The 24043-nt window shown below is 46.4% G+C and overlaps 1 protein-coding gene across 4 annotated transcripts in view; it reads right to left on the bottom strand.

The window, feature by feature from the left end:
• Positions 1 to 23811, bottom strand: part of Pknox1 (PBX/knotted 1 homeobox 1) — a 41615-nt gene extending 17804 nt beyond the window's left edge. The window contains exons 1-4 of one of the 4 annotated variants that reach the window (XM_075979782.1): positions 23688 to 23811; positions 5194 to 5433; positions 3516 to 3623; positions 1377 to 1504 (exon numbers count right to left, since the gene is read on the bottom strand). In XM_075979782.1, coding sequence (XP_075835897.1) covers positions 1377 to 1504; positions 3516 to 3566 — 179 coding nt within the window. In that variant the 5' untranslated portion in view covers positions 3567 to 3623; positions 5194 to 5433; positions 23688 to 23811. Of the gene's footprint in view, positions 1 to 1376; positions 1505 to 3515; positions 3624 to 5193; positions 5434 to 23687 lie in introns of those variants that run through there. The other 3 variants (XM_075979783.1, XM_075979785.1, XM_075979784.1) reach the window with 3 other exon arrangements.
• Between the last annotated feature and the right edge of the window lie 232 nt (positions 23812 to 24043).

The raw sequence follows: 24043 nt of genomic DNA, 5'->3' as shown, positions 1-24043 counted from the left end.
AGGGGGTCACCATTAAATTTTCTCTTGGTGTTATGAAAAGGCATTTATACAAAATGCAAGCCTTCTGAGAAGGGCTTCCTTCATCAGAATAAGACAGCTGGGATTCACGTATGAAGTTGCATGCAGCCACATTCCTTCCTTTTAATGTTGAGTAGCATATACTGTATGGACCCACTACTATCTGAGAAACATATAGGCTGTTCTAGTCTGTCAGTCATGAGGGGAGCTTCTAATACACTGTGGACAGCTAGATCTGCACACCAGCTCATAGTGCACTAACTGTCAAAAGGAGAAAGCACAAACCACGGGTGGTGCACGCCTTTGATCCTAGCACTTGGGAGGTAGAGGCAGGTGGATCTCTATGAATTCAAGGCCAGCTTGATCTACCAGTGAGTTCCAGGCCAGGCTAGGCCTATAAAGAGAGAGCCTGTCTCAAGGGGAAAAAAAAAAGGAAGAAAAAGAAAGGATGAAGCAACACAAATAGATAAATGTGGTATATACACAATGAACACAGTGAAATATTATTCAGCCTCAAAAAGTCCCAGCAGATTCTAATATAACAGATTCATGTTTAAAACATTGTCTGTGAAAGAAGCCAGTCAAGAAAAGAAAATCAAGAAGATACAATACTATGTAACGGAAATGAACCCTCACTATAGAACATGACCTCACTCAGGAGATACTGTCGGAAGCTGAGGTCTACAGAGCAAAATGACAATTTCTTTATTTCTTTCTTTATTTCTTTTTCTTTTTTTTTTTTTTGGTTTTTCAAGACAAGGTTTCTCTGTAGCTTTGGAGCTTGTCCTGGAACTAGCTCTTGTAGACCAGGCTGGCCTAGAACTCACAGAGATCCGCCTGCTTCTGCCTCCCAAGTACTGGAATTAAAGGCGTGTGACACCACTGCCTAGTTGCAAAATGTCAATTTCTAAAGCAGCATATGTGGAGGTCAGAGTCAGCTCTGTAGACTTCTCTCTACTTTCTGTGGGTTTTAGAAATCAAACTCAGGTCATGTTTTAGATGGCAAGAGCTTTCCTTGCTGACCCATCTCAAGGCCCCCTTTCTCTTTTAGAGTCTATAAAGTAGCCCAGACTGGCCTGGAACTGACTTTGAGTTCTCTGTCCCCAGTGCTGATATTCCAAGTGTGCACCGCCATGCCTGACTGAAGCTTTTCTGAAAGGCTACCCAACACAAAGATCTGTAGTATAAAACCTGTTTTACTATTAGAAGTAACACCTCAGTCTGAAAGGTGTCCCCAGTAGTCACAGTATCCCAGTGGTCCCTCCCAGCTCAGTCTAGAGCCCAGCCCTGGTTCCACTTCACATATCTGCACTCCTCCTGGTCCTCTGAAAACCACACAGTCCACACCTGGGCACTACCTATAAATTGCCTGCTTGTCGGCATCCATTGGGGTCTGAGACTCCATGGGAGGAGGACTCACTCCTTCTGCATCTGGGTCAGAGCAGTTGGGATCTTGCTCTGTTTTTAACTCGGTTACCACCTGCATCTGTAAAAGGAGAAATTTTGTTACAAAATACAAAATATAAAGTGCTATTCACTCTGCAATTGGAAGATTATATAACTGCCAATAACACACAGAACATTAGCAGAAAAAACTCCTTTGACTATCTCATGCTCTACCAGTAGACAACATAAAGGCCAAATTTCCAACACATCAAGAATTGAGATGAGCCAGGCAGTGGTGGTGCACACTTTTAAACCCAGTACTCAAGAGGCAGAGGCAAGCAGATCTCTGTGAGTTCAAGGCCAGCCTGGTCTACAAAGCAGATACCATGACAGCCAGGACTGTTACACAGAGAAACCTTGTCTCAAAAAACCACACAGACACACATACATACAACAAAAACTGAAAGAATTTTGAAGCCATCATGATGAATTGCAGACAGGAACAGTGCAGTGCTCCCAACTAGAAACTTAGGAGACTGAACAGAAGGTTTGTGTTCTTATACTCGCACACAAACAATTCAAATGCAACAGTACAACTTTGTGGCAGGGTTCAAGTTCTCCCACACCTGCCCTACACCATTATGCAAATAAGAACACGGGCTGGGGGCATAGCTCATGTGCAACATCCTGCCTGGATCTGATCCCCAGCACACACTCACATGCATATAATATTTCTGTAAGACTTTTACGTGTGTGTGTGGTGTGTATGGGGTGGTGGGTATATACATGCATGAGTATGGGTGCTCTTGAGGTCTAAATGAGGATACTGGATACCCTGGAGCTGGAGTTACAGGTAGTTGTAAGCTGCCAGGGGTTCTGGGAACTGAACTCAGATGCTCTGTAAGAGAAGTCGTCAATCTTAATGCTCTGCCATCTCTCCAGACCCAGGATTCCCTTCTTGCAATCTATACTCACAAGGCTGAGGCAGGTCTGCCACAAGTTCAAGGCTAGACTGGATTATAGCATGAGACCCTGTCTCACAAAACAAAATGCAGGGGCTACTAGATGGCTCAGTAGGTAAAGGCCCTCACTGCCAAGGTTGATTCCACACAGTGGAAGGAGAGAACTGAGTCTAGACAGTTGTCCTCTGACCTCACAGTGCACTATGTACATGTGCCCTGTGTACAATAAACAAACATTAAAAAAAAAACAGAACTAGGCACATGGTATACTTTGTGTCCTAGCACTTAGGACACCAAGACAGGTGGGTTGTGAGTTCAAGGCCAGTCTAGGTTATGCAGAAAGCCTCTGTCTCAAAACCAAACAACAAAACCTCTAGAACACCCAGCTTATGGGGCATAGCAGTAAAGTGCTTGTCAAGCACTAAAGTTGCAAACAGACAAACATCCATCCAGCTTTTCTTTCCTTTTTTTCTTCCCTGTGCTGGAATCAATCCAAATGCTTCACAAAAGCTAGGCAAGCGTCCAGTTTTAGTTTTTGCTTGTTTGTTTTGTTTTTTGAGACAGGGTTTCTCTGTATAGCAATGGCTGTCCCGGAACTCTGTAGAGCAGGCTGGCCCCTAACTCTGAGGTCCTCCTGCCTCTGCCTTGTCTCCTGAGTGCTGGAATTAAAGACATGCCCCCACCATCACTCCAAAAGTACCCAGTTTTGCCGGGCGGTGGTGGCGCACGCCTTTAATCCCAGCACTCGGGAGGCAGAGGCAGGCGGAACTCTATGAGTTCGAGGCCAGCCTGGTCTACAAGAGCTAGTGCCAGGACAGGCTTCAAAGCTACAGAGAAACCCTGTCTCGAAAAACTAAAAAAAAAAAAAAGTACCCAGTTTTTAATCCCCAGCACCACATGCTTGCATGCACCCATGCATCCGTGCACAATAAAATACTCTAAAAATGGTTTAGTGGCTAGGCAGGAATTGGTGTCACTTAAGGAACAAGCATGAGCAATTGATAGCTCTGATGTGCAATGGATGCCTAATATATTTGTAAGGTGGATGTGTGAGCTCATGGAGCTGAACATTCACATTGAGTGCTGTCCACATTTAGTGTTGGGTCGCCTGGCAGTGATCAGGATGCAAAATAAAGGTCAGGCCCTTACTTGCTGTCCATCTTGATAGCTGTCTATACTTAACGTCTGTGTAGCCATCATGGTTGATGAAGATTCACTTCAGACATCAGATCATCTTGAGTCAGAAGAGAATGGTGTCTAGAAAAATAAAGCAAAAGAGTACCGGTTAACATGTGCTCAGCATTTCTTGTCTTTTATCCCAGAGCATCATGTAATTTCTAAATACTATGTATTTTATGCAGAGGACAATCCCTTCTTAACTCCAAGCTAGACCCTCCTCGGCAACACCACATTTGCTTAGCGGTCACTCGCCTTACTGTGCTGGGTCCCAACCTGCTATGAGACGGCTGAGCAAACCCCTTTATCCCCTAACAAGGAGCCAGTAAATACTGCACACACAGGGCACTGGGGGCTGGGACACCAGAAGCACAGGGGTTACCCTAGAGAGACCCCCACGTTCCTTGAGAACAGGACAGTGGCAGCAGAATAGGAGACTAGTAGAAGAGACACCAAGGGCACAAGGAGAAAAGGAGAGTATGGAGGGATTCCTAGGATGTGTGGGCAGAATAGGCCTCCTCAGGAAAGGCCATCTAAGAAAGGCTTGAGAACCCGCAAGACTGGAGAGAAAAGGACTAATGTGCCCCACAGGAGCAGATGGCACTCTGACGTATCTGTGTGTGTGGCACAAATAAGTAAGCAATGTCATTTGCTTAATGATGACAGAAACCCTCAAAATAATGTTGCTGAGCTGGAATGATAAGCAGGGATCTGACAAGCATGGGAGGTGAAGGGGGATGGGCAGCACTGGTCAGCCCCAGCTGGCATACACCAGCATGCAGGAGCTTGCCTACATAGTCACTTTAAGACCAAGGGCAGGGACATCACTTGTCTGTACTGGCAGAATCAACTAAGGGGCACCAAGGGAAGTACAATTATACTCTAGACTGTACAAAACAGAAGCACATACAGTCGGAGCAGGGCAAGCCAAGGACAGGAATGAGCAGCAAGCATGTCTTGAGACAGCTCAAAGAAGGGTGTCTATCCCACAAACAGTGTAGTGTAGCGGTAGCTGGGCTACCTCCTGTGCACATGATAGCTCCTCAGGGTTCTCAGATGAGGCCCACTTTATATCTTAAAAGTCAGAATAATGGGGCGAAGGCCACAGGGCTGACCAAAAGGTGAGCTAGACTCACCTCAGCATCATCATACTGAGTCTGTCCCCAGGTATCAGAGTTTCCATAGGCCCAGGAGCTAGCACATGGGATGGAGTTAATACATAAATTCATTAGATGCTATGGGGACAAATGGCTTGGTGTAGATGCAAACTACTGACAAACACTGGCAAGCCAATGCAGGAGTGATGACAGAGGATGACGAGGGATAAGAAAGGCACCTTAGAGGAGAGGTCTGACTAGGGAAGTAATAATAGGCCGCCTACCACCCCTGTGCAGAAGGAAGACAAGAGACAAGACGGCTGAACAGAGCGGTAAGGATGTGTCTGATCAGGAGAGTCTGTGGCTACAGTGAGGACAGCAAGATGCTGGACAGAACCCACAACGAGTGAGCAGTGGGTGACACATGTATAGACCAGACTGCATGCCTAAGGGGCACAAGAGCCAAGAAGGAGCTATAGGCACAAGAATCAGAGGAAGTGAGCCAGGGACCTTCAGGTGGACTAAGGGAGCAGGGATGGGTCCAAGCTTCCCACCTGAACACCTGGAAGAATAGAGCCGCAGGTCCCGAGATGAGCAAACAGCTAAGGTCAGCTCCATGGCTTGGGAGGGAAACAAGGCAGGACATCTCAGGCAGCAGGCGAGTCTCAGATACCTTCTCGGAAACTGAGCACAGGAGGCTGGGCTGGAATCACTTGGTCATCATCAAGGTACCGTGGGTACACATGGAGATGAGCTGAGTCCTCCATAAGACACGTCCCACTCTAACCCAGCACCTGAACATGGACCAGATTTAGAAACAGGGTCTTAAAAAGCCGGGCAGTGGTGGCACACACCTTTAATCCCAGCACTCGGGAGGCAGAGGCAGGCGGATCTCTGTGAGTTCGAGACCAGTCTGATCTACAAGAGCTAGTTTCAGGACAGGCTCCAAAACCATAGAGAAACCCCGTCTCAAAAAACCAAAAAAAAAAGAAAGAAAGAAACAGGGTCTTACAGAGGGAATGACACTAAGGACTTGGGAGGGAGTATCTGGTTGTCTATCTAAGAGGAGAGGGGAAGCTCTGAGACACACAAAGAGGTTCACCATGGAAAGACAGAGGCACACACTGCAGTAATATATATACCCCTCAGTCCAGGAAGTCTAAGCAGGGTCACAGAAGCTAGAAGAGGCAAGGACAGACCCCTAGAGCCTTCAGAGAGAGTACAGCCCTATCTATAACTTGATCATGGATTTCCAGAACCATGAGAGAATCCATTTCTGAGGGTGGTAGGGATTAAATTGGGAGCTGTACACATGCCAGAGAGCAGTCTACTGTTTAATATACCCAGTTTGCAGTAAACTGGCACAGCAGCCCTAGTTTAAAAAATATATACACATAAATACATGATGCAAAGCCAAGAGAGCAGAGGAGAACAGAAGGAAGACTAAGAGATGTGTGTGCTAAGAAATGGCCTGGAGGCCAGGGGACAAGAGGACACAGCACGATGTGATAAGCATGAAGAGGGAGCCACGATGGGGGAGTGCCAACCATGTGAAGGACTTCCTCGGGACCAGGAAGAGGAGGACTGAATCAGCAGCTGGTGAACAGAAGGTCTGTGGGGGAGCAAAACTAGAACCATGGCCCCAAACTCTACCACCAGAAGTGATAATACCTGCACGGCACATTCCTGAGAACTGTCAGTACTAGGAAGGGTGGAAAAATAATAGAAGCAGCTTACAGACTCAGAAGATGGGAGCTGAGTGCAGTGAAAAACTAAGTTAAAGACTTTTTTTTCTTTTTTTAGAGACAGGATCTCACTATGTAGCTTTGGTTATACTAGAATTCACTTTGAAGACCAGGGTGGTCTCGAACTCACAAAGACCTGCCTCTGCCTCCCAAGTGCTAGGAAGTCATGCCACCCACTATGCCCAGCTTCTGAATTAACATCTTTAAAACCCTGTTTTAAGTCTGCTACATCTGTATGCTCTGCCTCCCCCAGGACCCTCCTCTGGACAGAGAGCCACACACCTACACCTTGTCGAGCATCTCCTAAAGGCCTTTGTACTGATTAAAGTCTGACTCTCCCAAATTCTGACTTCCACCTGCCCCTCCACCTTCAGAGGCAGCACAGCACATTTCATTTCCCTGTGGCTGTCATAGCCCAACTCTGGCCTTGCTCCAAACTACTCGCCAGGCTTTCTAAAATGCAAATCTGGTCATGTGACTAGCCTCATAAGGTTGCTTCTACCCAAGCCCATCCCCGGTATCAGCCCACCTCCACCCAACTTCCCTACCACCAAGAGTATACCCCTATCTCCCTTCTGCAGTCACTCTCTCCCACCACAGACCCTAGAAGGTCTGTCTGCCTCCCACCCCTTCTGTATGTATGGCTAGCTATGAGTATGAACACCTTCCTCCTGGGTCTTGCCTAGGAAACAAGAACCCCACAGAGTCTAGGAACTGATGATCTTCAACCATTAGTAAACTGGAGGTATATGTCTCTAAAGGTCTGAGATGCTTAAGATATAAACGTTTTTTGTTTGTTTTTGTTTTTTTATTTTATTTTATTTTATTTTTTGGAGACAGGGCTTCTCTGTAGCTTTTGGAGCCTGCCCTGGAACTAGCTCTTATAAACCAGGCTGGCCTCGAACTCACAGAGATCCGCCTGCTTCTGCCTCCCAAGTGCTGGGATTAAAGGCCTGAGCCACCACTGACTGGCTACAAGCTTTACTTGTCATAGCAAAATCAAAATATTATAACAACAACAAAAAGGTTAATTATTTTAGTGTATGTATGCATGCCTGTGTGAGTTTATGTGCACCATGTAGAGGCCAAAGGCTGCTGAATCTCCAGGAACTAGAGTTCCAGGAAGCTGTAAGAAGCTGAGTATGGGGATCTGAATTTGGGTCCTCTGCAAAAACAGCAAGTGTTCTCAACTACTGAACAATGTCTCCAGTCTTATAGAAAGTTGTTCTTATTGTTTTATTTTTGTTTTTTTAAGACAGGGTTTTGAAGCATAATTAATAAAAACTTAGAAAAATTGGGGTTCAACCTAAAGGTCTGAAAAAGCAAAGTGGCCAGCCACTGGCTCTTACCTCTACCTCAGTTCAAAGTGGCAATCCTGACTCCAGGAATCTCAGAATGAGAGTAAGACTGTGAGCTGTCTCCTCCCATTTTATATTCCTCTCTAGGGCTGGGATTAAAGGTATACACCGCCTATACTAGTGTGGCTACTGGGATTAAAGGTGTGTGTCACCACTGCCTGGCTGTAAGGCTGCCCAGTGGGGCTGTTTTACTCTCTGACCTTCAGGCAAGCTTTAGTTATTAAAATACAAATGAAATGCCACTACAGGGTTTCTCTGTGTAGCCCTGGCTGTCCTGGAACTCACTTTGTAGACCAGGGTGGTCTCGAACTCACTGAGATTCATCTGCCTCTGCCTACCAAGTGCTACCACTTGGTATCATTTTGTTTTTTTGAGATGGGATCTCTCTACAAATCCCTAGCAGTCCTAGACCAGGTTGGCCTAGAACTCAGAGATCTGCCCGACTCTATCTCTGAATACTGAAGGATTAAGGGTGTTCACCACCACACCCAGTCTCTTATAAAAGTTTTTTAAACAATTAGCATTAAAAAAAAAAGCCACTAGACTACCTCACACAGGTAACTACTTCCCTGGCCACTCTGGGTAGAGAGGCATATCTTCCAGTGTAGCCAGACCTCAAATCTAACAGGCAGGTCAGTCTGGAAGTGACTGCAGCACTGGAAGTGAGGCTTCCAGACAGCTCTCCAGAGCACTTCCCATGCTAGGGAGAGTGGTTTAGAGCAAAGGTGCCGCCCTGCTGTGCTGGGAGACACTTTTCCCAGTCTCACTGACAAGGCTTCTTGGGTAAATCTGGCTAAAAGATGATGGCCGATGAACACACCTGGGAAGCCAGGGCAGTGTAACAACCCAAAGATTTAGTGTCTCCATGTCTGTGTTCCAGAACAGAGTACTGGGAACCTCCCAAAACACACCTGTCCACAGTCCCCAAGTACAGCACATGGGCTTCTGACTGCCAGCCAGAGGGTAGGACACAATGAATTCTTTTTTCAAAAGAAAAAAAAAACCTAGAAAGAACATCAAAAAAAAAAAAAAAAAAAAAAAAAAACAAGAATAGGGATGGCGGTGGTGGCTCACACATTTAATCCGGCACTCGCAGGCAGGCAGATCTCTGTAAATTCGAGGACAGCCTGGATGGACTACAAGAGCTAGTTCCAGGACAGGCTACAAGAAAAACCCTGTCTCAAAAACAAACAAAAAGAATAAGCTGTGGGCATTATAAGCTGTGCTATGATTTGAATGTGTTCTTCAAAAGTTCACGTTAAATTAGGGAGCTGGAGAGATGGTTAAATGGCTAAGGACACTCACTGGATGTTCTTCCAAAGGACCGGGGTTTACCTCCCAGCACCCACATGGAGGTTCACAGTCAACTGGAACTCCAGCTCCAGGATTCAATATACTCTTCTGCCCTCCACAGGCACCAGGTATATAAGTGATGCACATTCAGGCAAAATACCCATACACATAAAATAAAACAAATAAGGGCTAGGTAAGAGCCCTGGCTGCTCTTCCAGAGGACCCAGGTTCAATTCCCAGCACCCACATGGCAGCTCACAACCATCCATAACTCTAATTCCAGGGGATCCAATGCATATAATCTCCTTGAGCACTGCAGGTATTTAGTACACATGTGAACATGTAAGGAGACACTCATACACATAAAATAACCTTTAATGTGTTTTTAAAAAATAAATAAATTGGGGGAAGAACGAGGAGGGCGACGGATAGCGGGGATGTGCACCTCTGCATGCATGCTGAAGCCCAGGATTCAGTCCCGAGAATAAAAAACAAACTAAACCCAAAAGCAGTGAGAATGAGTATACAGCAGTGAGTGGGGAAGGCAAAGGTGCAGCCAGCATGCACTTCACTGCACCTTTCATTCACTCTGCATATATACTGGGGAGAGGGAAAGTCCTTCTCCTCGCTGGGATCTATCCCAAGTGCAGGGATGGATCAGTAAACAAAGTTGCTTCCATACAGAAATCACTTTATTAACAATTGCTGTAACAGACCATGGGTGATTTAGGGAGGGACAAGGGTCTTTAACTTCCAAGTCAACCACCCAAAGAGCACAGGACCCTCGTTTCCTCATCTTTACACATTACCAAGTTCGAGGACTTCTGGGTTCCTCACTGGATGCCTCCCCTACGCAGCCAGCCCATGGTCTTTCCTACAGCTGCTGCATATATTTCACTGCACTTGGCTCTTGTTGGTGGATGCTCATGGATGGAGCAGCACTGCGCAGTCTGACCTTGGATCTGCTATGTTAGTGGACTCCTTTAATCTATGGTTTATGCAGATTCCACGGTTTTTTCCATAAATGTCATTGCAAGCCATGCAGATACAATCCTGTGGAAAAATCTGTTTTAAGATCTCCAACTACTCTCAAATGTAAATGAAGAGTAACAACAAACTCCAGGTGGTGGTGGCTCACACCTTTAATCCCAGCACTCAAGAGGCAGAGGCAGGTGGATCTCTGTGAGTTCGAGACCAGCATGGTCTACAAGAGCTGGTTCCAGGATAGGCTCCAAAGCTACAGAGAAACCCTGTCTTGAAAAACAAAACAAAACAAAACAAAAACAATAAAAGTAAATCTTTAAGTGCTTGGATATCAATTGACAAGGATGAATTTGTGATGGCTTTGTCAACTGGATTAAAGAAAGAAATGCTTAGGGATTCAGCGAGTAAGGGTATTCCCAGAGAGAGGTAATGAGGGTAAGACACACCTGTACAGCAGTGGTGCCATTTCACAAGCTGGGTCTAAGAAGGAATCAAATAGGAAAAAAAGAGAAGGGGAACTGAGCACAAATACTTCCCCACATAGTTTTTTGAGACAGGATCTTTCTATGTAGTCCTGGCTGTTCTAGAACTCAGTATGTAGACCAGGCTGTCCTCAAATTCACAGAAATCCACCTGCCTCTGCCTCCCGAGTGCTGGAATTAAAAGCATGAGCCACTACCACTCATCTCTGTTTCCTGATCCTCCTAGAGATGAGCAAGCAGCCTCCATGTTCTCCCCACCATGATGGATTAATTGTACCCTCAAACTGTGAGTCAAAATGAACTCCTCCCTTACATTACTTCTTGTCAAGTATTGATCGAGCTAGTAAGAAGAGTCCTGCAGCCCCTTAGGGTAGAAGCCATCAAACCTGTGACAGCCCTTAGGTCTGGAAGCAAACATCACAAGATTATGAAGAACTCCTCTTAGGCTATAAGGATGACTCCTTGATTTTAGGAGCAACCTTCCTAAGGCTATGAGGAAATTTCTGATTCTGCGCAACCCATTAGTTCTGTGAGTTATTCCTTTCAAGACTGTAAGAAAGCCCCATAAGGCTATAAGCAAGCCCCTGGTCACATGAAACCTCTGCAAACTAAGTGTTCTGGCCAACATTCCCTCCTTATATTAGAACTGACAGCTACATCTATAAGATTTAAGAAAATGTCCCCACTGCTTGGGAGGCAGAGACCAAAGGATCTCTGTGAGACCACTCTGGTCTACATGCTGAGTTCCAGGACAGTCAGAACTACATACAGAGACCCTGGAAGAAGAAGGGGAAAGAAAGATGATGACAAAGGAGGAGGAGGAGAAATGATGTCCCTAACAGACTGCATCTCTTTATCATCAAGCTACCCTAGTCTCTAAGTTAAGGACCCAAACATCATGGACATGCAAGCTGTTTCCTATGATGTTTTTTCCAACTCTAGCCTACAGAAAGCACGCATATGATAAGATGGTTGTTTTATGCCACTAAAAGTTACTAGATTTATACCAGAAATATCCATGTACTTTTTTTTAAAATATTTATTTATTATGTATACAATATTCTTTCTTGTGTGTATGTCTGAAGGCCAGAAGAGAGCACCAGACCCTATTACAGATGGTTGTGAGCCACCATGTGGTTGCTGGGAATTGAACTCAGGACCTTTGGAAGAGCAGGCAATGCTCTTAACCGCTGAGCCATCTCTCCAGCCCCATCCATGTACTTTTGAAATAAACTTCACGATCTAGGAAACATACACCAAGTTAAACCAGTTTCCTGAGGTTGCTTTGCCCAGCTAAAAGGTCCTTTAGTTTCTTCTTCTATATAATAATACAGACTTCACAAGGAAATCAGGAAGCATTCTGTAACTCGATAAGCTCTGGTGCCTGTTAAGTTTCATCAACTCAATTCATGTATCATGGTGTTTTTCAAACTCTGAGTCACCTAGACAGTTGACTAAACAGAGAAACACGGGGAATCTGTGTGGGGTTTGGACATGAAGTGTCCTTCTCTAAAAAACCATGTGTTCGATCCTTGACTGGTGATACTATTGAGAAGCAGTTGGGTAATAGGGGCACTAAGTTCGTCAATGGTTAGGGTACTGAATTCATAATGAATGGGCTATAAAAAGGTGGGGCTTTGCTGGAGGAGTAGGGCCTTGTTGCAGCAGGTGCCTAGAGGTGTGCCTTTAAATGGGTTAGCTAGCCTGATCCTTTCCTGCTTATCTCTCTGTTTACTGGTTGCCATGTAATGAGCAAGTATCCTCTGCCATGCCCGTCCATGGTGCTTGTCTTGCCATTGGCATAGAAGCAACGGGCAGCTAACCATGGACTGAAACCGCTTGAGTCTGTGAGTCAATATTACATCCTTCCTCCTCTAAGTTGTGTATGGTGGGCTATCTTGCTACAGTAATGAAATCCTGACAGAAATAACTAGAACCAAGAAGCTGGTGCACAGCCAAGCGATGGTGGCACATGCCTTTAATTCCAGCACTAGGGAGGCAGAGGCAGGTGTATCTCTGTGAGTTTGAGACCAGCCTGATCTACAAGGCTCCAAAGCAACAGAGAAATCCTGTTTCCAAACCGCCCCCAACAAAGAAGACAACAAAGGAGGAGGAAGAAAGAAGAAGCAGGTGCATTGCTGTGACTGTCTCACCATGTGGTTCATAAGCCTATGGAACTTGTTTGTAGGAGGAATGTGGAAAAGCTTGTAAGAGAGTTAAAAACTCTTGACTGCTTCTGCCTTTCAGAGTGAACTTGGAAGGCCAGAGGTTGACAAGAAAGTGGAGAGAAAATATTGTGCGTGCTTTCAAGGTTTCTAACAGGAGTGAGGATTCCATTGAGAACGGGATTAGAGGCCATTTGTGTACATTCTGGCAAAGACATATGCCTATATCTTGTCTATAATGAATTATGTGGGGCTGAATTGAAAGCAGATGGGCTAATTAAGCTTGTGGAAGAAATTCCCAGCCAGCCTGTGATGTGCTTATCGGTGGGTACTTTTGGACAGGTTTACAATAAAAACTGTGAGCAAAAAGCAGAAGAGAAAGATTTAGAAAAACAGTTTAGACACAAAAGGAGCTCACTTAGAATTACAGGCAAGAGCTGGGCGGTGGCAGTGTAGGTCTTTAACCCCAGCACTCAGAAGGCAGAGGCCGGTGGATCTCTGTGAGCTGGAGGCCAGCCTGCTCTACAGACAGCCAGGACTGTTATATAGAGAACAAGAACATAACTGCAGAAAAGACTAGACACTAAAGAGAAGCCAAGTACTTTGCATCAGGACAATAACAAAGCTGCTGTGAGGACACCTCAGGATTTGCCAGGCCCCATGCTCCCCCCCCCCCCCCCCCCCCCGTTTAAGGATGTAAAGGCAAATATTCATTTGACTTTCTGCTAAGAGAGTGCTTCCGGGAGTGTGCTGTTCTCCATAGGAATCAAGTTTTGTAACTTGAAAAATGCAAGAATTAGTGTCTTGCTGAGTCTTATACCCAGTTGTCAAAGGAAGGTGAAGTGTGATGGGGGTGGACTCCCTGCAGGTAGACTTGAGTGATGTGTGAAACTCTGAGCATTTTCTGACATTGGGAGGGAGACCCTATGATGTGGGAGACACTGACAATGGATTATTTCTGTCAGGAAAAGCTACAAACATGGAGCAGAGCCAGATTAAGGATGCGGACATGAAGACTGCGAACAGCAAGATTGCAGTGGTGGGGTTGGCTACATAGGACACCAGGTACCTAAATATGGCAAATGCCCTACAAAGTTTAGTGTTTGCTCTTCAGCTTTCAGTCTTGCTTGATCCCAAGTCTTTAAAGAGAGACTTCAGTCTGATACTAACATACCTAAGCCTATCAGAGATAACCTTTCAGGGATTTTTCTACTAGCCATGAGATAAGGGCCATAACTCTGAGCATATCCAATGATGGCTGGGCTTTGGTTTTCTCTTCCTCCCTGGCCCCCACCAGTCACTTCAGGTTTCTTGCAGGCTCTTTAGTATCTTCTCCAAGCTGCCTTCAAACACATAACTTCTGTCTAGAATGGCTTGGCTCCCGTTCTCCTCTGCATGGCAGTCATCTCATTACATGAGTCACCCGGACCCCTCCCTTCCAGTCCTTACCCAGGTTGTAATAGACCACTTCTTTTGATGAGTCACTGATAAACTCATTTCCTTCCAGGCACAAACTTCTGTACATTCCAGATAGGAACTTCAGTTGTTTCTATTCATCCCCACATTCCCAGTCATTATCACAATGCTGGGTACACAGCGGAGTTCCATTATTTAGTAAGAGATTCCTAAAGTCTGGACAACATAGGAATTACCTGTTCTATGAAAATTCCATAGATCTCACCCATCTGTGCCTGGAGCCTATTCAAGATGCTCTACCTAGAAGGTCAACTCAGACTCTGCCTTCATACCCGATCCACAGCTCCTCAAAAGGCATTGCCATCAGGTATCATATGGTATTCCTTTTTGTTATTAGACCTTTATGAATGCTTTGCACCGTGTGTGCCTGATGCCTTCAGAAGCCAGTAGAAATCACTAGTTCACAGAACTCAAGTTACAGTTGTGAGTTGCCAGGTGAGTGCTGGAAATAGAACTCAGGTCCTCTGGAAGAGCAGCCAGCAACCCTGAATCTCTGGGCCATCTCTGCAGCCCCAATGTAATGTGTCCTTATTTTTGTCACCATCAATCTATCTTTCTGTCTCTTTTTTTAACTATTTTTCTCTAATTTCTTCTTAATCAAATTTAACAAGCTCAAAATCAGATTTGCCCTCTTTGGGTCAATTTTACTTTTCTTTTGTCTTAAGGTGAAAGCTCAGTCTGCTTCCTTTCCTATGTCCTAGAACAAGCACTTGTGGATTTAGTTTCTCCTGAGCCCTATTCTGGCTCTATCCTGGAGGTGAGCATGTGTAATACAGTTATTCATTTGTAAGTCAGAAAATAGTTGTGGTCATTCTTTTATTCAGAGGCAGAAAACAGTTTGGTTCTTTGAGACAGGGTCTCACATGCAACCCTAACTGACCTCGAACTCACTATGTGTCTAGGCCTCAAACTCAGAGAGATCCTCTTGCTCTTGCCTGTTGAGTGCTAAGAATAAAGGCATGTCCCATCTCCCTGGGATAGTTTTGGAATATCCTCTTTCTTTCAAGAAATATACAGAAGAATGAGATCCACCTGCCTCTGCCTCCAAGTGCTGAACAGAATTAAAGGTGAGCACCACCACACCCGGCTCAAAATTTCTTTCTAGGAATCTTTGGCTTCCCTTCTAAAGTTCAAACTAAGCTCTGGTCTCAGATTCCCATTTGCAGAACTCCTTGTTCAGCTTTACTTGTCTTTGAGAAGTGGAAGACAACGTTGAACCCCTGATGCAGCCTCCACTTCCTAGGGCTGGAATTACAGGAAGATGCTACCAGACCTTTTAGGAGAGGGGTCTGTTTTCTAAGACAAGATTTCACTGTAGAGCCCAGACTAGCCTTGAACTCACAGCAATTCTCCTGTTCTGTTGTTTAATGCTGGAGTTAAAGTGGTACACCACACCCAGGTAGAATTTACTTTTCTGAAATCTAAGATTTTCTTTACCCTTAACACACAGCTAATTTTGTTAAGTGTTTATGTGACGAAGACAATCTACATTTTCTTTAATAGGCACGAATTTCTGCCCATGTTTATTGGTTCCTCTGCATCAGCAGTTCTCTACTGGACAATGTTGGCACCCAGGGAACATCTGAAAATGCCCAGAGACATTTCTCATTATTGAAGCATGAAAGATCCTGACCGAGTGATCTGGCTCATGTCCTGCCTACCCTCCTTTGATAACTTCTTGGTCACTGAGCTGCTAGGATCACAAGGAGATCTCTCAGAGAGATCTGTTTGTCTGCGTGTATGAGTGTGTGTGCACACGCATGCTTGTTAGTTTACCTGCTATAATCTATCTCAGTAAGGCATATTAAGTTTACATTAGTAACTGATCCTTTGTGTGACATGCAGTGGCTCTCACTGCTTTTCTCCTCTATCTAGTACTGCCACCAGGAGTTTGTCTTGCCTGGCAGCTGCTCCTGATAGACTGTTTTCTACCCCTTGTTCGCCATCTACTTGCCAGTCTTAGATGCCCTATATAGTCACATTATTTAGTTAGAAGTCACTTTCCTGCTTAATCTGGAGCTTTATCAGATGAAAGACGGAGCCCTTTCAAACTAGCTGTGGTTCCTGATATTCTGGGCTTATGTTTCTTGCTTTTCCTTTGTTAAAGCTTTTCTGTTCAGTCATCCTGCATGTTTGGTATGTTCCCTGTCCTCACCTGTCCTCAGTTAGCAACTGGTTATTTTCAAACTAAGAATCCTAAAGTCAACAGTAACATTCTATCCCTGTTGGCTTCCATAACAACCCTGTATTATCTGTTACACATAAACAGGTTTATAAGCCAGGTGTGCAGGTGCTCACCTGCAGTTCAACTGCCCAAGAAGATGCTTCAGGAAGATCCTTGTGAGTGGTTCAAGGGGAGCCTGGGCAACATGGAAGAACAGACTGCTTTTCCAGAGGACAGAGGTTTGCTACCCAGAACCTACATGGCAGTTCACAATCACGTGACTCCATTTTCAAGAGATTCAATGCCCTCTTCTGGCCTCTATAGACACACATGTGCACAGATGTACATGCAGGCAAAAACACTCATACACATAAAAAAAATAAATCTTTAAAAATATCTACCGGGTGGTAGTAACGAATGTCTTTAATCCCAGCAATCAGGAGACAGAGGCAGGCACATTTCTGCAAGTTCAAGGCCAGCTTGGGCTACAGGGCAAGTTCCAGGACAGGCTCTACAGCAACAGAGAAACCTGGTCTCAAAAAAAAAAAAAAAAAAGAAAGAAAGAAAGAAAGAAAAGAAAAAGAAAAAACCCCAATAAAAGCCAGGTGGTGGCACACACCTTTAATCCCAGCACTAAGGAGGCAGGTGGATTTCTAAATTCAAGGCCAGTCTGGTCTACAGAGTGAGTTCCAGGACAGCCAGGGCTATACAGAAAAACAAAACAAACAAACAAATAATCGCTAAAATGTAGAAAAAAAAGAACACATTTAAAAAAGGAAAAAGCCTGAATCAGATTGGGTAGACAGTCCAATGGGCAAAGCAACTACTATACAAATTTGAGACCCCAAGTTCAGATCCTCAGCACCCATCTAAGGGCCAGGCACAGTAACATGCACTTGTAACCTCTGCACTGGGGAAACATGGACAGACGGATAGACCCCTAAAGCTCATTGATCAGCCATTCTAGCAAAATCCATGAGCTCTAGGTTTGGTGAGAGACCCTGCCTGCCTTCAAAAAGAGGGGGGGGGAGAGAGAGAGAGAGAATAGAGAGAGAGAGAGAATAGAGAGAGAGAGAGAGAGAGAGAGAGAGAGAGAGAGAGAGAGAGAGAGAGAGAGAGAGAGGAGAGAAACACCTTACCTTGACTTTTGGTCTTCACCACACGTGCATGTGTGTATTATCTCACATGCGTTCTCTCTCTCTCTCTCTCTCTCTCTCTCTCTCTCTCTCTCTCTCTCTCACACACACACACACACACACACACACACACACACTCCCCCCCCCCCTTTCCGCCATGAACTAATCTTTGGCTCTAGGGCCATACAAATGCAGGCCACCGTGGGATTTTGTAGTTTGCTAACTCCTGGTCTAAATAAAGTAGAGCTAAACAAAGAAAAATGTCTCTCTTTTTCTTTCCTTTTTTCCCTCATTTTTTTTTTTTGGAAGAGAGTTTCTGTATAACCCTGGCTGTCCCAAAATACTCTTAACCCACCTAAAATGTTTACCAACTCAGTTGGTGATGTTTTATGCCATTGGGTAGGCCCTAGCATCCTATGTTCCTTTCCAGTTGCCACACCAACACAGGACAACTTTCTCAGTCCTACCTGCTTCAGAGTGAGCCTTAGTAACCCCGATCCAAAAAAACCTGGGCATTCTGTGCAAGTTCAGTGCTAGTATCTGCAGAGAGCAAACCAGCACTAAAAGACAGACATGACAGCAGAACGCTGAAGACAGCACTCGGGAGTTTCTGCATTTTCCTTGTTACTAGTCCTCCTAAGAACTGATGGTCTTTGTCCAAATTAAACCTGCTTTTTAAAAAATTTTATATACAATGGTGTTTTGCCTCCATGTATGTCTGGGTGAGGGTGTTGGATCTCCTGGAACTGAAGTTACAGACAACTGTGAGCTGCCATGTGGGTGCTGGAAACTGAACCCAGTTAACTGCTGAGCCATCTCTCTAGCCCTAAATCTGCTTTTTAATAAACCTGCAAAGCCAGAGCATTCTAACAACACTAGCGAAGGTCTATCTTCAAAAGTACACTTTCTCCAGGAGCTCTTTTGGAATTAAGCACCTAGCATAAAGTCCAGGGAGTTCCACTGTGTAAGAAGTCTCAGGTGACGGGGCTTACAACTCATCAACAGCCCCAGTTCCCCTTCCCCAGCAGACAATCAGTCAATAAGTAACTCAGTAGAAGGAAACATCTGCCAAGAAACCACTTTAGTCTTCAGACAAAGTTTGAGAGGGTGCCATTTAAAACTCAATATCCAAATAAAATCAGATATTAAATCTTATTAAAACAAAACCTGTGCCAAGCTCAGTGGTACACTTACAACCCAAAACAACTCAGCTACATGGGAGGCTCAAACAGAAGAATGGTTTGAGGCAAGCTTGGGATACAAAGCAAAAAACACACTAAAAATCTACAGAATAAAAGACATAGCAAATTTCTAATAACAAAGACACATGTGTGTTAGTGTAAGGGTGTGATTGCTGGCATAGTGCTATAGCATGAGTGTGCAGAGGTCAGGGGACAGACTTGAGACAGTCCTCACCTTCCACTTTTCTTGTTTGCTACTGCATTTGCCAGGCAAGCTGGCCCATGAGCTTCCAGGGATTCTCATGTCTCTCTGCCTTCCGTCTCACAGGAGTACTAGGATTTGCAGATGTGCTACCACATGAGGCTTTGTGTGGGATCTGGGGATCTGAGCTTGGTTCACACTTGTGTAGCAAGCACTTTACCTGTTATCTCCTTAGCCCTAATAAAAGACATTTTACAGGTTTTAGAAATTTTTTTTGTTTGTTTGGTTTTTTTTTTTTGGTTTTTCAAGACAGGGTTTCTCTGTAGCTTTGGTGCCTGTCCCGGAACTAGCTCTTGTAGACCAGGCTGGCCTCGAACTCACAGAGATCCGCCTGCCTCTGCCTCCTGAGTGCGGGGATTAAAGGCGTGTGCCACCACCGCCCAGCTAGAATGTTTTGATAGACAGAATTAGACGATCTATTATAGCTATGAAACTCATTATCAAAGTTTTAAGACTTTATGACTATCACTGGTATCAATACAAATGACACACAAAACTTACATAATGTCATGTAGACAGTAAAACTGTCCTGTGAGAGATGGGTGCTAGGCTATAGCATAATGGTAATATGTGCTTACCATGTACAATGTCCCATATTCATGTGCTTACCATGTACAGCATCCCAGGGTCAATTCCTAGCACAAGGAAAGCAAAGGAAGGAAGTAGAAACAGGGACTGTAACTCCTGCACGCTGAGCACCCTTTCCCTAGGACAGTCTCTCTCCCTCGGGCACTGCCAGTGTTGCTGAGAGCCACCGATGGTGCACTACAGAAAGAGGCCCCAGAGAGCCCTTCTGCCTGCAGCTGCTGCCTTTCCACAGCAGAGTCCTTGTCAACCTGGCTAGTACTGCGGTGAGCAGATGAGAGGAAAGTCAGACAACGTCAAAAGCTAAGTGTTCAAAGGCACTGACACACTAGGCATAACCATCAGATATTTTTAAAAAAAGAAAAAACTGTGACACATTTTTAAATTAAATTTATTTCTTTATTGTGTGTTTGTACAATGCCACAGCTAATGTGGAGATTAAAGAGCAACTTGTAGAAGTCAATTCTCTTCTTCTACCATGTGGGATCTGGGAATGAACGCAGGATGTCAGGCTTGGTGGCAAGTGCCCTTCTTTACCTGCTGAGCCATCTCTCTGGCCAGACTTTAAAATTTTAAAATAAGAAACAGTTATGTTAACATGCATAAAATTATATGATAACGCCAGATACAGAAGCACTTTAACAATTGATACATAAAATATATGTTTATAAACTAGATTCAGAAGTGGGCAAAGAACTTAAAAAAAGAAGTGTCTCCAAAGAAAACACACAACTGGCAAATAAACTCAGAAAAAGATGCTGAGCATCACTAATCACCAGAGAAATTAATTAAAATTATAAAATGCTACCTCACACCCAGCAGGATAGCTATTAACAACTACATAGAAAACGGGTGCTAGGAGAGCGCTTGCCCACTGTTCAAAAAGCTCTCGGTTCTTGCCCCAAAACAACAAAACACTAAGAGCCAGGATGGCAAGAAGCTGGAAACCGTGAGCATTTCACTGCCATTGTAGAGAAGCGGGATAGGGGTTAAGACATAACTAACATGATATCACAATCTACTTCTGAGACCACCAAAGCACTACAGGCATAGCCTCGGATACTGACAACTCATGTTCATGGCCATGTTATTCACAATAGCCAAAAGGTGGAAGGAACCAAGTGTTCAGCAAAGGGTGGGTGAACAAAATGCAGGACAGATATAGAATGGGACTGTATTAGGCTTAAAAATATGGAAATGCTGGCACAAACTAAAGTATGAAAAAAAATTACTAAGTGAAATGAGCCAATCATAAAAAGGCAAATGTATTATCCCACTTGTATGGGATACCTAAAATTGGCACCTTCATACACACAGAAAGTCAAATGTGGTTGTTGGGAAGAAAAAGTAGTTAATGTGGAAAAAGGCAGCCCCCAGCTCCGAGGCAGTGTGTGAATGGTGATGTGTGGGGAAAGAACTCAGAAATCTCAGGTTCGTGGCTAACAAAGGGAAGAGGATGAAGAATGTATAAGTGGGCACTGAGAGAATGTGAGATGGACTGGGTGAGGACCAGGCAACATGGTGGTTACAGAGGGAACCCTGGACTCCTGCTGTCTCATCCCACTGAGCACACATATACACTGTCACCTGAGAAGGCTTTACTCAATTAGAGGGTGGGCCAAATAAGTGACACAGGAATTTAGGATGACAGGATTCCCCTGAGCAGAAATGACCTCACACACAACAAGCATGGACAACCCACACTAATCTCTCCTCAAAAGGGAAGAAGGCCTGTGGTTTGACACATCAGGCTGATCACACTCTATCATTCCAGAGACTGGCCCAAGACAATAAAGCCACCTGGGGTAGGGATGTTCAGAATCAGCTTCAGGGGTCTGTAAAGCAAAGTTCTGTCTGTGAGCTACAACCCTACCTAGTGGTTTTCAACATTATAAAGACACTCCAGATGTTTTCCTCCCTGAAAATACTTGGAATAAGAAGCTGCTCCATCCTCTTTCCATGCTCCTGAGAACCACAGAACAGCAGAGAAACAGGAGTTTTCAACCACAGGCCAGGCACCACACTGACTGACTGCCTTCTGCAGAAAATTTCCATTAATAACAGCAGAACAGCAGGGGCTGCAGCAGGCTGGGTACCCCGCATCCTCTCAGCAAAGGAACACTCAGCAGCTTTTGTGGCCAGGCCTCTGGACGCTTGACTTTGTTCATCCTACCAATCTCTGCCACCAACTTCTATACACAACATACTTCACTTTATACAGGCTCTAAACAGAACTGAAGACACATGGATTCAACACGGCTAGTTGTAAGCCACCTTAATCACCAAAGACTCTTACCCTCAGCCACTCTGAGGCCACACCATTACATCAGGATATTCAAGTCCCCCAACTGTTGTATTACTTGAATTCCTTGTCACCTCTGCCATCAACTGTGTCAGGAAGGCTGGGGAGGGGCACATCCCCCCATATTCCTGCCAAAGATCGCTGAATGTACATGGGTTTCTAATGAGGGCCTTTAAAACTAAGTAGCTGAAACTGACAAAATCAAAAGTATCTGCAGCAGCTTCCAACTGCTGGAGGTGTCCTCCAAGTCTTGGAGGAAGAGCAGGAGATCTAGCAGGGCCAGTGTGAGGCATGTCCGCAAAGCATCCGGGTTGTCACAGAAACCTCACCACACTCCCGAAGGACGCGGAGGGCTCTGTTCAGCCTGGTTGCACCGTGAGCTAATCCAGGGCTCAGATGAGACTCTCTCCACTTTGGTCCCATACTTTTGATAGCTATTTTAATACGGCCGGTTCTGTTTGACCCTGAGAAAGTTACGGCTCCTGGATCCACACTTGGAACTTTGGCAAATTTCTTTTCTTCTCAGCCGTTCTAGTTTTAACAATACCCGACCAAAAACAAGCTTGTAACCGAATGTTACTACTCCCGTAGTGACTTTGTTTCCACAATTCACAGGGCTTTCCTAAAGTTAGGCCACAAAAGCCAAAGAAACGGAACTAAACATCCACCTGCTTGCAACATGAATCGGAGACCGTGGGGGAAAGAGCTATCGTTCCAGCCACGATTGCTCGATTCTAAAGCACAGGGAACTCTCTTAAGGTGCCTCCACTCCTGGTACCCCGGTAACAAAGTTTGCCAGGAGAAACCGTGAGCTTCAGCGATATCTCACACAATGGTGGGTCTAGACTCAACACGCTATTGCAGCGGGATGCTCGACAGGCACAGACCCCGGACTGAAAGGGTCCCCCGACTCCTGCATCACCTGGACACCGTCTGAGCAACAAAACGTGCAGGCAACGCGATCCTGCCTCGGTCAAATCCTTCCTCGGAGTGTTTAAAGAAAGCTCATTTTTCTAATGCCATGACAGGAGGCCTGCTTAGGGGCGGGTTCTTCCATCCTTAGTGGAAAGCACCTACATCTAAAAAAATAAAAAAATCAAACCAGTCACTTCTGGAAGAAGCTTCCGTGTCGAGGCTGACACCTATGTCTCAGTTATCCAGAATCCCAGGCGCGCGCTCAAACTTGGGCCTCCCGGCCCGCGCTCCCGGGTGGCGTGGCGGGACAGATCGCGCAAGCCGTAGCCTCAGGAGCCCGGAGCCCCGAGATCGGCGGGCTCCGATCTCCTCATCTGTACCGCTTCCCTTTACAGGAACACACGGAGCAGGAGCAGCGGGCCAATCGCTCCCTAAGAAGCTATCCCTGATGGGCCGCGGACACGCGCGACACGCTGTCACCGTCCGCAGACTCCCGCGGGAAGCCCCACGCTGGCTCGGGCCGCCCCTCTGGGCCGCGGACCCCGCCGCCATCTTCCTGCCTCGCAGCCCCCCGGACCTCGGCCCGCGCGCCCCCGCCAGCCCGCGCGCCCCCGCCAGCCCGCGCGCCGCGCTCCGTGAGCGACGGTTAGGCGCGCGCCTCGAGCGGGCCCAGCGTGGAGGCCCTGCCGCCTTCCAGAAATTTCCGCGCCCCTGAACCCGCAGAGGAAAACAAGCCGGGCGCGCCCCCGTGCCGCGGCCGCAGCGCCCCCTCCCCCATCGGCGCTCCCCTCCCCCGCCCCCCGCCCCCGCCCCGGGCGCGGGTCAAGTGCGGCTCCGGGGCACCGCCCGCCCGACCGCCCGTCCGACCACCCGCCCGGCCCGCGGCGGAAGAGGCAGCGGCGGAGGCGGCGGCAGCGGCGGCCTCGGCCGGTGTGATTGATAGGGACGGCGGCGGCGAGAGCGGTGGCGGCGGCGGCGGAGCGGTTGAGTGACAGCTTACCTGGGTGCCAATCTTCATCACACTGACAAGCGGCTGCAGCAATCGGGACCCGCAGTGCCGCGCCCGCGTCCAACCGTCACGCCGACGCTAGGCCACGCGACACAGCCTCGCTCAATGGGAGGAGGGCGACGCCGACGCGCGCCGCATCAATATTCACCGCGGGGGCGGGGCCTGCCGGGCTCCGGCCCCGCCCCCGCCCAGCGCGGCGGCGGGCACAGGGCGGGGCGGCGGGAGGCGGGGGCGAGGCAGGGGGCGGGGCGGGACCCGAAGGGGCGGGGCAGAGACCGGTCCCGCCCCTCCGCGCTCCCTCAACCAGGCCCCACCCAGCGGCCGGGCCCCGCCGCCTGTAGTTTCCT

Source organism: Microtus pennsylvanicus, chromosome 7, assembly GCF_037038515.1.
Source record: "Microtus pennsylvanicus isolate mMicPen1 chromosome 7, mMicPen1.hap1, whole genome shotgun sequence".
Taxonomy (NCBI): domain Eukaryota; kingdom Metazoa; phylum Chordata; class Mammalia; order Rodentia; family Cricetidae; genus Microtus; species Microtus pennsylvanicus.
Note: the sequence above shows the minus strand (reverse complement) of the source record. Positions and strands in the feature narration are given on the sequence as shown.